This window comes from Lithobates pipiens, unplaced genomic scaffold (genome assembly GCF_037356315.1).
Source record: "Lithobates pipiens isolate NorthernLeopardFrog02 unplaced genomic scaffold, aLitPip1_a1.2 Scaffold_25, whole genome shotgun sequence".
NCBI classification, from domain to species: domain Eukaryota; kingdom Metazoa; phylum Chordata; class Amphibia; order Anura; family Ranidae; genus Lithobates; species Lithobates pipiens.
In genome coordinates this window covers 58,184,923-58,199,344 of record NW_027507787.1, presented here as the reverse complement: position 1 = coordinate 58,199,344, position 14,422 = coordinate 58,184,923, and the positions used below count along the sequence as shown (strand labels likewise).

At 41.1% G+C, this 14,422-nt stretch overlaps 1 protein-coding gene across 25 annotated transcripts in view; it reads right to left on the bottom strand.

Moving 5' to 3' along the window:
- The window catches only part of CAMK2G (calcium/calmodulin dependent protein kinase II gamma), a 361,588-nt gene that overhangs the window by 76,798 nt on the left and 270,368 nt on the right, over positions 1 to 14,422 (bottom strand). For 9 of the 25 annotated variants that reach the window (XM_077454530.1, XM_077454505.1, XM_077454508.1 and 6 more), the window contains exons 13-14: positions 9,276 to 9,314; positions 8,779 to 8,841 (exon numbers count right to left, since the gene is read on the bottom strand). The exons of 8 other annotated variants lie outside the window; for them this stretch is intronic. In XM_077454530.1, the coding sequence (XP_077310656.1) occupies positions 8,779 to 8,841; positions 9,276 to 9,314 (102 nt within the window). The remainder of the gene's footprint in view (positions 1 to 8,778; positions 8,842 to 9,275; positions 9,315 to 14,422) is intronic. 8 more of the 25 variants (XM_077454507.1, XM_077454513.1, XM_077454510.1 and 5 more) reach the window with 1 other exon arrangement.

Below are 14,422 nucleotides of genomic sequence, written 5' to 3'. Positions count from 1 at the left end.
TGCGAAATTGTAAAAAGACCTCTGGTCCTTAGGCTGACAATTGGTCCGGGGCTGAAGTGGTTAAGGAAAAAAAACTTACATTTAAATGCCCATCAATGCAGCCTTATCAGTGCAATTTGTAGCCTTCCATTGCAGCCTTGTCAGTCACTTGCAGCCTTGCATTGCAGCCTTGTCAGTCATTAACAGCCTTGCATTTAAAGCGGGAGTTCCGCCTATTTTTTTTTTTAAAGCCAGCAGCTACAAATACTGCAGCTGCTGACTTTTAAAATAAGGACACTTACCCGCCCAGCGCGCCCGCAATGTCGGCACCCGAAGCCGATCGCTCGATCGTCTCTCGGGTGCTGCCGCCGCCATCTTGGGTATGGGAATCAGGAAGTGGAGCCTTGCGGCTTCATTTCCCGGTTCCCTACTGCGCATGCATGAGTCGCGCTGCACAATAAGGATGGTCCCCGCTGTCTCTGGGATCCGTGTGTTTCCCAGCAGACAGCGGGGGACCTGCGGAAAGGAGCGTAGATTCTGCGGAAAAGGGCGTAGATTCTGCGGATATCTATGCCAGAAGTGGGTGCAGATACCTGTACTGTACAGGTACCTGCACCCCCCTCCCCCCTGAAAGGTGCCAATTGTGGCGCCGGAGAGGGGGGGAGGGTTCCAATGAGTGGGAGCTCCACTTTAGGGTGGAGCTCCGCTTTAACCTCGTCAGTCACTTGCAGCCTTGCATTTAGCCTTGTCAGTCACTTGCAGCCTTGCATTTAGCCTTTTCAGTCACTTGCAGCCTTGCATTTAGCCTTGTCAGTCATTTGCAGTCTTTTCTGTGGCTTTGCCATTTAAAAATGGCACCGCCGAGATACAGAGCGGATGTCCCGTGTATCTCGGCAGCGCTTGGTAGTTCTCGGCCGCTCTCTGCGTCTTTCGTCTATTTTCAGCCACACTCGGCCGTTCTCGGCGGCTTTCCGAAAGCTGAGTGTGGCCGAAACTAGCCGAGAAAGGCCGAAAATACCCGGAAGTCGCAGAGAGAGGCAGAAAGGGTTAAAAAAAAAAGTGGGGGGTCGGCGTTTAACACGCACCCCCGATTTCCTCCTGATTTTAGGGGGAAAAAAGTGCATGTTATACGCCGATAAATATGGTAGGTTAGGTCAGGGGTTGACAAATTTGCTTGGAATCTAGGAGCCAGGTCCGTGACGGCGGACTAACTAAAAAAGTTAGGAGCCAGGTCCGTGACGGCGATCTGGACCTGTCCCTGGCCTGACATGGAGACGAGTGAGGGGAAGATAGCCCCCAGCCCCCCACCTGTCTCCAAGTCATTGCCCATAGCTCTTAGAGGGACATTTTTAAATTGCATTTTAGTGTAAATATGAGATGTGAGGTCTCTCTGACCCCAGATCTCATATATAAAAGAGGACCTGTCATGCTCTTCTTCTATTACAAGGGATTTTTACATTCCTTGTAATAGGAATAAAAGTGACACACATTTTTTTTTTTTTAAAAGAACAGTGAAAAAAAATAAAATAAAAGTTAAAATAAGAAAAAAAAATTGTTTTAAATGTGCCCTGTCTTGCCAAGCTTGCGTGCAGAAGCGAACGCATATAACTCTCTGTAACTCAAAACGTGCAACCTGAAGAATTTTTTAAACGTCGCCTATGGAGATTTTAAAGGGTAAAAGTTTGTCGCCATTCCATGAGCGGGCGCAATTTTGAAGCGTGACATGTTGGGTATCGATTTACTCGGCGTAACATTATCTTTCACAATATATAAAAAAAAAAATTGGGCTAACTTTACTGTTGTCTTCTTTTTTTATTAAATAAAAAAATTTTCCCCAAAAAAAGTGCGCTTGTAAGTCCGCTGTGCAAATATGGTGTGACAGACAGTATTGCAACGACCACCATTTTACTCTCTAGGGTGTTAGAATAAATAATAAAAAAAAAATATATATATATATATATATATATATATATATATATATATATATATATATATATATATATATATATATATATATAAATAAATATAATATATATATATATTTTTTTTTTTGTTTTGTTTAGGGGTTCTAAGTAAAGGGATGGAGAAAGACTGGCCCATTAGCATTGTTGGTTGTAATTCCAACGGCCACCACAAGAGGGCGCCAGATTCCAGAAGGAACCATAGGATCACAGAAGGCCTCAAAGCCGGGGGCTCAATTACCGGCCGCCTGCGGCGCGGCCCGACGCGATCGCGCGCGGGGGGGGGGGGGGGGGGGGGGGGTCCACGGAGACGGGATACCCCCAGCTATGCTGCCCCAGGCGCAAGGTCGCTGATTCTAGTCGCCAATGCGACCTGGCGACCGGGTTTTGTCGAGCACTGGGTTAGGTAGAGTTCAGAAGGTGATCAACTACAAGTCATATGTACTTGTAAATGAATTATAAATGAGCTCATAATAAACTGATGTCACAAACACAAGCCTAAAGTCTGCCGAGATAGGTTCCAATTCTCCTTAATAGTTGGATGAGCAATTCTTACGGACATGCTTTTTACCTCATGGTGAAGATAAAGTAATAAATCACAGATATAAATAAATATTGGGCATTATTTAATTCTGCAAATAGTAGTAGAATTTGAGAAGGCAAGCCTTTAATAAGGATTGTGCATTGCAAAGTTTGTTAAGCAGGACATTTAGTGTTAACTATGTTTCTCGTAAACAGATTATGAGGCATGTATGTTCTTTAACCTCTGAAATATGAGCAGCAAATCTCAAGAGCTAAATTCACGCCAGTCATTATGCATCTGACCTTTTAGGAAGGACCAATCTATCCTCCTCTCTTATCACCTGCACAGACATGCACTCTCTCAGCTTACTTGTATAGTACTAGTGTCACAGAGATACTAGTATCTGTTCAAAGCCCAGAACAGAGAACTCAGTCTGGCCCGCTAACACTCCACTGTGTCACAAGGACTGGCAGATGACACCTCTGATGACATTCTATGAATGCCACGTGGTTTTCAATGATGTACACTCTTGTGACACTGTGCAACCCAGGACATTACTACTTACTGTAATTAGAAACTAAAGCAGCTGTTTCTGGTGTTGGCTGTTTCAATGAAGCATGAGCACAGACATCATCAGTAACCAGTAAAAGGCAGCTAAGGTAAATTCATAAATACACTGACATCCTATGATTTCCCAATATAGATATTATCCCCAAAATGTAAATATTATTACCAAAATATTTACTAAATTAACTGCTTGGTAAGAAAAAAGGCCAAATACCACTAGAGCAGGCTAAGGGCCGGTTCACACAGCGAGGCGCGGCGAGGCGTCTCCGACTTACCTCGCCGCGACCTGCGGGGTGCTCAGCGGCGACTTGCAGAGGACTTCTGTATAGAAGTCAATGCAAGTCGCCCCCGAAGTCGCCCCGAAGTAGTACAGGAACCTTTTTTCTGAGTCGGAGCGACTCGAGTCGCTCCTCTCAGAACGGTTCCATAGTACTGAATGGGGGCGACTTGCGGGAGCGAGGCGAGGCGTGTCGCCTCGCCTCGCTGTGTGAACCGGCCCTTAAAGTCGTTGTAAACCCTCCCATATACCCAGTGAAGTGAATAGCCTCAGATAATACACAAAAGATAAAAACAAATTCTCCTACATATATATTTTACTTGTTTATCTGCAGTCTTCTCTTTTGTACATCCTTTCAAAAGTACTGATTTTAGAATAAATATTTCTGCATTTTTCAGTAGCACAGAGGTGGGGTGGAGAGCTGCACTCAGAGGTCTGAGATACTGTGTGCAAACTGACTGGAAGAAAGGAACACCCCCGCCCCCTCCACACACAGCAAAACAATGTTCTGAATAGACAAGCTGTGTGCTGAACTCTCCTCCCCGGGAAATCAGAAGTGACTCGTGCTGATAACAGAGGAACAAAGCACCAGAGACAAACCACAGTTAGGAAGGCCATACACAATGCAAATGTCTATCCTGCAAATATGGGTTGCAGGAAAAAAATTCACACGATTCCCTCATCAACATAGACAGTGCTGACAAAGGAATCAATTTTCTTCTCTGGCAGAAGTGAGGGAATGGGCGGGGGAAGCAATCCCCACCAGGAGAAGACAGTGATTATCGCTTGCAGCTATAGCAGCCGCTAGTGATAATCACAAGAGAATCCTGCAGGCTGGTTGTACCCAAGTTGATCAAACAACTTGGTACATTTCTCTTGCCCATTAACTGTTAGAATCTCGGCCTGCTGAACTGGCTGAAATTTGATCAGTGTATGGCTGGCCTTAGAGCTTTGGGGATAGACAATTAAACACTATAGATTTAAGTGTTTTGTTCAGATTTCATTACTGAGGTTTACAATCACGCAAGTGTTGGATGGAATAGGGAAGTGTTAAACCTCCTGCAGTGTTTTTTTTTTTGTTTGTTTTTTTTTTTGCTGTCTGCATACCATTGGAAAAATTCCCTTCATTTGCTACCCCACAAACACAACAGGATGTTAGTGAAGATTTCCAAAAGTGAGGGGAACTCTCCTCTTAGACAATTGTCTACATTAGATGATTTTTCCTCATCACTTGTTCCTGTGACAATTGTAAAATTGAGGATTTCCTCTCACTTTGTTTCTCTGTTACAAAGGTTGCCAATTCCAATAGAATAATGAATCCAATAGAGTGGTGAGGATACAGTTAGCAATAAAAGACTTGACTGAAGGTCTAACCTTCCTCACACTATCTAAAACAAAAACAACCAAATAAGTTTGCCAAGAAATAAACGAATTTAAAACAAAATTCTTCCAACCTCCCAGTAATTAAGAGGCCATTCTTTCCAAAATAGATTTATTTTTTTTTGCTGGGGGGGGGCAAAATTAGTTCCAGGCCCTTTTCCTGACCGCACCATGGTCTTCCATTGTTCCTCTCCACCTTGGCCTTCTTAAAGTGATTGTACACCCTTACATATACCCAGTGAAGTAACCGGCCTATTCTCTACATCTGTTCAAAGTGCTGAATTATAAAGCCTGTCTAAGAGTTTAGAAAGGGGGGGGGGGGGGCAGAAAGCTAAAGCTACACTCAGCAGAGATCAGTGAAAGCAGCTCTGAGAACTGACTGGAGGGAAGGGACACCACCCCCCCCCCCCCCTCCACACAGCACATAGGAACAAAGCTGTTGTCAAATAGCTGGAGGTCCCTCCCCTGTCACCATTTTTCTCTTGGCGTCAGGAAAACTTGTCAGAAGTGATTCATGCTGATAGCAGTGGAACAAAGCCGCAGACAGGAATGACACTTTGTGCTCTTTTTTGAGAAAAGGAAATAAAGAGCTTATAACTAGTGATTGAGAGACAGAAAACCGTTGGGTGGTTTAGCTCACCAGCATTTACTAAATATCAAAATAATCAGCTGTGGTTGGACAAGCCACTTATTTAATCATGGATTATAATATTTAGTCAATATCTAGCTTTACGTTTCTTACTCATGTTCTGAATGTCTGGCATACTCCATATCGTAGGTACAAATTTCCAAAATTTTATTAGTGGAGTACTTGCCGGCCATAAATTATACAATTTTCCTATTCAATTTCCTTTAGAGTTACCTTCAACTATGTAGTGCAAATACCTGTCTGATTGCACACAAATAGAAAGTGTTTTAGGTTTGACCTCATATTATATGGTTTTGGAAAATCTAAATGAAAATTGTACAAGAAAAATGTATAATGTACGGCCAGGCTAGTAAAATTCAGCTTGTTCAATTAAGCTTTAACAAAAAACCTAGAGGCTTATTGGCTACCAGGCACAGCTGCTCCAGATTCTGGCTACTCCTGTCTTAGTAAATTCCCCTTACTGTGTCATTTGGGACAAGTGGAACCCCCGCCAACACTGTGCCTTAAGGACTGGCCAGTATTTAAACCGAGGACCCTAGCATTACAAGACAGGAGTGCTAGTCATTTAGTCATAAAAAAATTAACACTTTTCTCCCTGCATATGTATTGCTTTCCAATATGTTTTACGATGGTCCTGTGACATACTTTTTTTGTCTTCTTTTTCCATGGAACAAGAGTGAACAATCAACAGATGGTCATCACAGTCAATCACTTACAGCATGGGTAAGCCCACAAATAAACAGTGGTATGCACAAATTGCACAGGAATGAATCCTTGTATTGGTTACTGAGCTTACCAGCCCTGTCTGTAAATGAGTTATGTGAAAACACAGATTGACAGAGCCCATCTTTCTATGCGCGTATGTCAGCACGATCTATCACGCTGCAAAAGAGCTCTTATACCCATACACACGATCGGATTTTCCAACAACAAAAGTTGGATGTGAGCTTGTTGACGTAAAGTCCGACTGTGTATGCTCCATCGAACATTTGTCGGACTTTCCGCCAACAAATGGTGGCTAGCAGGTTTTCAAATTTTCCGCCAACAAATGTTTATTGTCGGACTTTCCGATGGTGTGTACACATTTCCATTGGACAAAAGTCCACGCGTGCTCAGAATCAAGTACGAGGCAGAAACGCTCGGTCTTGTAAAACTAGAGTTCGTAATGGAGATATCACATACATCTTGTACGTCACTACATTCATAATTGTTGGCCAACATTTGTGTGACAGTGTGTATGCAAGACAAGTTGAAGCCAACATCTCTCGAAAAAAATCCATGTTTTTGTTATCGGAAAGTCAGATCGTGTGTACAGGGCATTAGTGTAGACAACCACATGAATGCATTCTCCAGGCCTAGTTCCCCACAGTGAGCACAGGCCATGTCTAGACTAAGAAGCCTGCTCATACCATGAAGATTAACAATCTACCCTGATCATGCCCAAAAGCCATCCCTTTTTTATATTCTGATGTGTGCACCATGAATGCCTAGATAGAACATATCAAAGAAGCAAGATTTTAAATTATGTATTGCCTGAACCGTCTTGCACAGATATAGAAAAGAATCTAAAAATAATAAATGCATGAAGGTGTTTATCTACCTGTTTCTAATAGTAAAAATGTAGAAATACAATTGTTGCTTTTTTAATGTAAAAAGGGGGGCCAACCAAAACTAAAGCTGGCCATACACTTGTAGGATATTGTTCAATTTTTCTTTTGTTAAAAAAAACTATTGTTCGATTTTCTAATCGTTATTAGGGCCAAATCTATGTTTATTTTTTATTGTAGTGCCTAGAAAATTTTTCTTGACTGCACAAATTGAACGTGGTTTTCCTTTCAGAAAGTCCATTCACTGCAAAAAGAAAATTTTCAAGTACTTTCGAATGACATTTGTTTAGTCATTGAATGGATTGGAAATGTTTGTATGAATGTTCAAAAGAAAACCTAAAAGTGTATGGCCAGCCTAATGCTTATCAACTTCCTATAATAGGATCAACTCACAGCATAGCGGTATATATTTTGCAATGTAATAAAGATGCCCCATCCAACCCTACCAAAAAACCCAGAATCAATGTGTTGTCCACATTGACTTCATGTGGAGTCCCCCAGCATCAGAAATGCAGAAACCAAGTGTAAAAGAGGGATTCATTGTAGCACAGGATATCCACAATTAAAGTCTAAACCGAAAAACAAAAAACGGTATTACACTACAGTTCACCAGTGCAAAAATAAGACGGCTGCATTTGTTTTCCTTTTTCAGATTTGTTTTCACCTGGTAATCCACAGAATAAAACTTTCTGACCACTACTGTATCTATAAAGGGAGCTAATGATCATCACCCAGGCTGGACTATTAAAGCAAGAAATGATTCCGTTCAGCTCACAGGAAGTGACAAGGATACTGCATTCTGGCAGGATCAACAAGTGTTTACTTCCTAAAAACAATCTTACCCTGAAAAACAAAAACGAATGCAGCCATCGAAGGTCTGGCAAACTGAAAAAAATATACAATTTTTGTTCTTAGATTTAGATATCTTTTAAGTATTGTTTTACATATAGATTACCTTTATTGCCCTGTAAAAATCATTTTAGCACAGAAGTCTTCTTTAACCCAAGCAAAGTGTAGTGTGATCGTGTTAAATAAAAATATCCTTCAAGCGCATAATTTTATTTGCTTATAGTAAAGCATAATAAAGGTTGAAAAGGACATACCATTTTAAACACCAGTCCTTACCTAGAAATCATAGTTTAAACAGAAGAGCTAAGAAATTTGATCAATGTTTGCAAGTCTTTTTTTTTTTTTTTTTTTTTTTAGCAAGCCATCTATCTACCAATGATATACGAGACTTGCATTTATGGAGTGTGTGATGTATGTTTCTGCTTCAGTTAAACTGAGGACTGCAAAGTAAGATACAGGGGCCAGTTAGGGAATAACCACCAGATTTCACATTAACGGCTACCTAATAACAGAAAAGTTCTTTGTCCTTTATGTTTCATGCTTGAACATCTACATTGTTGCAGCGTACACTTACAACTCAATTCAAAGAAATGAAAAGAAACACCAAGCAACAAAGAAAAATTCAGGCTTCAAGCTCAAGAACACTTCTGGTATTTCTTGCCCATTTCACTTCTCCTCTTCCCATAAGAAACAAGAAAGAAGAGAGAGCAGTCAAGAGATGGTTAGCATGCAGGGTAAAGTTAGTAGCAGATCCATGGAAAGAAACTCCACAAAGGGGTCAACTGGGTCTTCATGCCAAAAGTAATTGCTACAGGGCACAACAAGTCCTGCCCCTGAGCATGCAGGCACTGGCATGCAGTTTCATCAGGGGCAGGAGTACAGGACAAGGAGGGAGAATAGGTACTGGAAGAAAAGGGAATCAGTAAGGACAAAAATCAAACGGAGGTATAAAGTAATTGGGATATGGGACAACTCATGCCACGTACCTTGCTCAGCCAAGTTGGCAGCGCTGGTTGCGGCTGCAACGGGGGCGGAGCTCTGCCTGCCAACTGATTGGACAAAATCATTCAGTGGGAAGAGCCGCAACAAAAGCCCATATGAGCAACAATAAAAGCAAGATGCAAGTCAAATAAGCATTAATAAAAAATAAAATAAAATAAAAAGAATGACAAAAAAACAGAATACTGTGAAGGTTCAATAGACTTTAAATGCACATGTACATTAATTTCATGTTTGTCTAGAGAAGTGGTTGGGGTAGAACTTGCAAAGCACAAAAGATAAAAGCCAAGTCTTAAGTGGTGCTGGAGGAAAAAAAAAAAAAGTCAAATAGAATCAAGCAATAACACCAATTATATTTCACCCTCAAGCAGCGAGTGGTAGCCAAGATTGTATGCAAAGCGAGCTTCATCTCTCATTTAACTTCGTGGGTGGCTGAATGATCAGACAGAAAGCAAAAGGATGCTAAGAAGTGCAACGTCCCCACCTGTAGTGTTTTCCTTTTTCTCTCTTCTATTACCTCCACCTAGTTTTCAATTATAGAAAACCCATTAGATGTAACATGGTCACACTACATTTGGACATGCTCTATGTGGCTTTGCATAGACACATGCTGGAATTAAGCACATTTTAATTAGTCTTATGTGCTATAAGTTCCCCCAGAACTTCTCAAGCAAAAAATATAAAGAGCAAAGAAAAAAAAAAACTATTGCAACAAGCATAGAGGGCAGCAATGGAAGAGATGGATAGAATAAGAGCTTCTGACAAAGGAGATTCAGGGAAAAGTGAATAGTGGGAAGAGGAGGAAATCGTGGCAATAAACCATAGTGGCTCCATTGCAATTCTACCACTCCTGTATACTGGAATAAGGCACTGGAGGAGAAAGGAAACATCTTTTTTTACACATAGGTTATAAATGTTACAAGTGAAAAAAATAAAGACAGAAAAAACCCCCCACAAAACCTTTCATTCAATTAAGTTACAAATGCAACTTTATAACATTTAAGCCACGGTTGAGATTTAACATTACATTTATTAAACAACTGCTTTTATTAAGTACTTTAATATATTAATATAACCGGTCATTTGTGTACTCTATATGAAACCTGTCAGCAAACATTTCCAAGGTGTAAAGGAGGTTCATCTCCATTGGTATCTGAAAACAGTTTTTGTTTATGTGTAGAATGGAAAAAAAAACCTTCACACAAAATGTTTGTTCTGCAACATAGGAACATTTTCTTACCCCAGTCGTTTCTGATGCTCGTCTCCTCAACCCCTATCATGCATATGTTCTCCATAACTCCAAATATGGGAGAAAATAATTGGGAAAAACTCTGGGGACGAGGTAGTGATGGTATCATCCAGAAAAGGGGCAAAATGTATGCCAAAGACATGCAGTATGGGAGCAGAAAGGCACTGTTGGAAAGGCTGCGATAAAGCAACCGAGGCGGTTGATCCACATTTTTTAACGTCCACTGAACTGCCAAGTTAACATGGCCAGCAGCAATATTAGTACACACTGCTACAGTCCTGGTATGGTGAAATTCATACAAAATGACGCTTTTGTCTGAGTCGTTGCAAAATGTGACCTATTTAAATGAATGTGACTGCAACACAACCATGTGTAATGCAACAGTTATGACATGGTGGGCATTTAAGGGTTAAAACAGTTTTAAGAAATTGATATATTGCCTCATATTCACCTGCTTCTAAAAATCAGTCTGCCACTGATCACCTTTCAGATGGGTAAACTCTACTGCACACGGGAACAAGGCCTAAAAGAGGACTCCTTGATCATCCTTTCAAGGTGTTGGCTGTCCAGCCCTTAAATTTCAGCACACCTTATGTTAAAGGGTGTACTGTAAAAATGTATGGGCCTTGAAATATTTACTTGGAGTTAATTTTGTAACTGTAATGATCACAATGTGTAATTTAAAGCCAGGAATCACTTGCCATACACAATACATGGTTGTCAAACTACTATTAGATAAAGTCAGGAAGCACCAGTTTCTTGCCCAGATAGATTTGGCCTCTGTTAGGAATGTTCCAAATATAAATCCGGATGTGATGCTTGACATAAGCATTTGATCACATGCAGATTCATTGTGAGAAAGGGACACACTGTTGTCTAAAAAAAGGACATAAGCAGATCACATCCTTCAAAAGATACAAACAGTTGGCTACTCTTTTTATTTTTTTTTTATTTTTTTTATCTCTAAACATACCCCATTCAAGACGTACGATACATGCAGACAGAAACAGTCATTCAGCCTACAGAAGAATCCTTAATCTAGATGACAGAATAATAAGTAATAACTAACAGCAAACTGAAAAAACTGAACTGAAAGAGTGACATGTCTACAAATGTTTTCATATGCAAAAATCAGGCTCCACTAATCTTGTCCTAATCTATCAAAATCCTGTCCAGGCCTGAACATCACATGTATACGTTATATGCAGCACAAACATTTTCCTTGAGTCCTGCCCATTTGAAAGGTCAAATAGTGGAAACGTAAGGGCATGTGCAGTATATAAAAATAGTATTTCACCAACATAGGGTAAACTAATTCTGTATATGTAAATCAAGCCTTACAACAGAGATAGTAGATAAACAATTGCTCTACCCCAATATTTAACAAAAATGTAGTGGAATTCTATGGTAATTGTTTAACCAGTTTCCGACCAGCCGCCGCAGTTATACTCCCCTGGGTGAGCCAACGTAGCTGCACATCAGTTCGCCTTTTGACCACTAGGGGGCACACGATGCCTGAGCCGATGCATGCGTGGTTAGACGCAATCGCTCCACAAAGACAGAATGGAGAACTGTCAATGTAAACAGACAGATCTCCATGCTGTCAGGGGTGAGGAGAGCGGTCTGTTACTCATACTAAGTATATACAACGATCAGTCTCCTCATCCAGGTTGTCCCACCCCCCCCCCCCCCCCAGAATCACTCCCTAGGTAACAAAGTTAATCCCTTGATCGCCCCCTAGTGTTAACCCCTTCACTGACATTTACACAGTAATCGGTGCATATTTATATAACTGATCGCTGTATAAATGCCAATGGTCCCATAAATGTGTCATAAGTGTGCAATCCAGGGGTTTCAAACTGGTGGCCCTCCAGCCGTTTGCGAAACTACAAGTCCCAAGAGGGATTGCAATGCTGACAGTTACAAGCATGACTCCCACAGGCAGAGGCTGATGATGGGACTTGTAGTTTTGCAACAGCTGGAGGGCCGCCAGTTTGAGATCCCTGGTCCAGTCTGTCTGCCATAATATTGCAGGACCGATAAAAATGCTGATCACTGCCATTACTAGTAAAAAAAATAATAATAATAATAAAAATGCCATAAATCTTTCCCCTTTTTCGTAGACTAACTTTTGAGCAAACCAATCAATATAAGCTTATTGCGATTTTTATTACCAAAAATATGCAGAAGAATACATATCGGCCTAAACTGAGGAAAAAATTTGCTTTTTTCAAAAAAAATTGGGGATATTTAATATAGCAAAAAGTTAAAAATAATTGTGTTTTTTTCAAAATTGTCAGTCTTTTTTGTTTATAGCGCAAAAAAAATAAAAAGTATAGAAATGATCAAATACTACCAAAATAAAGCTCTATTTGTGAGAAAAAAAAGGATATAAATTTTGTTTGGGTACAATGTCGCAAGACCACGCAATTCTCAGTTAAAGCGACGCAGTGCCATATCGCAAAAAATGGCTTGGCCATTGAGCAGCCAAATCTTCTGAGCTGAAGTGGTTAATGTCTCTGCTTGTATTGACAAACCCGATAAGTACGAGCCCTTTGGCTTCCATAGGTTGGATAAACTGCCCATCAAAGAAGAAAGTGTCTGAAAAAAGAAATGTCTCTGCTGCTCAAAGCATCCAATTCCTCCCTCTGGTACAGACATAAAAAGGAGAATCTTGCCCAATACTAAAACATTTTACAGATTATGAACTTACAGTCACCAAAGACTAACATATGCATTCAACCAAGTTATAAAAGCGGTATTAAACCCAAAAGCAAATGTTTATTATATTGCAGCCTACCAATTCTTAGATGCGAGGGCCACATACGTTTTCTTTAGATATTTTTTTCTTCTATTTTCATCTGGTGATCCAGCCAGTAACACTGTCATATTTTCAAAAGAAGCTGCTCTTGTCCAGATGTTGCAGTTACAGGGTTGGGACAAACCATTTCTCACTGGCCGGGATGGCTCAATGATCAGTTTTTACGTATGTAAAACCTTTATCCAAAAAGGAATAATAAGGTTTGCTGTAACACCTTATAAAGTATGAGCTGGAGTTTGGCTTCAGTTTGTTAGTGTATCTAAATCTGCTAGTCCATCTAAGGCCTGATTCACACCTATGCAGTTTTCGTGCCTTTTGCATTTTGCAGATTTGCACTACAGTCCATTTAACATTGTTTTCTATGGAACACGTTCTGTAGTGCAAATTTGCAAAATGCAAAAAGCACTAAAAATGCATAGATGTGAATCCAGCCTAAGACTCTTCTCTCCCCCAGACTGACAACGCTGCTGTTCAAAGATGCCCCCTGGACTTCATCCAGACGGGGGTACTCTAATATACAAGGTCCCCCAAAAAAGGAAAACAAATGCAGCCGCTACATCCAATAATTAGTAAGCTGCAATATATCAAATTTTTGGGTTTAATACCACTTTAAGCTGTATAGACCCCTGGTGCCCAACCTGCAGCCCGAAGGCCACATGCAAACCTTCGGTACTTGCTGTGAGGCCCTTTGCAGATCCAAGTAGTCAGTAGGGGAATCAATTATATGTAAAGAGGCTTTAAGGCCGCGTACACACACGGGGACTGTTCGCTCAACTTTGTCCGCTGAACAGTGTTTCGGCGGACAGTCCACTCGTGTGTGGGCTTCAGCGGACAGTTTCAGCGGACAGTCTGACGAACAAAGTTTTTCAGAAATTCCGTAAAACTGTCCGCTGAAACTTAGTTTGAGCGGACAGTCCGCCCGTGTGTAGGCTTGTTCGTCAAACTAAGTTCCGCGCATGCTCAGAAAGGATTTACACGGCGAAGGTTGCATTGCAGTGTATAGGACGTCGTATTTCTAGTCCCGTCGTACGTGCCGTTCACGTCATCGCGCAAGTTTCAGCGGACTGTTCGTTCGTCGTGTGTGGCCAAGTCCGTCCATGCTAATTTTGAGCGGACTGTCCGCTCAAACTGTTTGACGAACAAAGTTGGGCGAACAGTCCCCGCGTGTGTACGCGGCCTAAGGACAGTAATCTCTAGCAGTCGCATGTAGCATGCACCCCCGTTCTCTGTAGTGTCTATTCACTCTCCATGCACCCCTGTTGTATGTCTGCATTCTCTGACCATTACCTATAGTGGGTCTGCAGCCTGAGTCTTCTGTTGAATACTTACCATTATGGCCTCATGCTCACTGGGTCTCTTCTAAATGCTTTTCTCTGCGTCTCTTCTAAAAGCAGCTGCAAAAATGCTCATAAACCACTTTTTTTTTTTCAAGCGTGCTTAGGCGCATCAAGCGATTGAGCATTTATTAATTTCATTGGCCAGAATATTAAATGTATCCTGGTCAATGAAAATGCTGGCATAACGTTAACGTGCATTTATCCATATTCAGATGCGCCAGTCA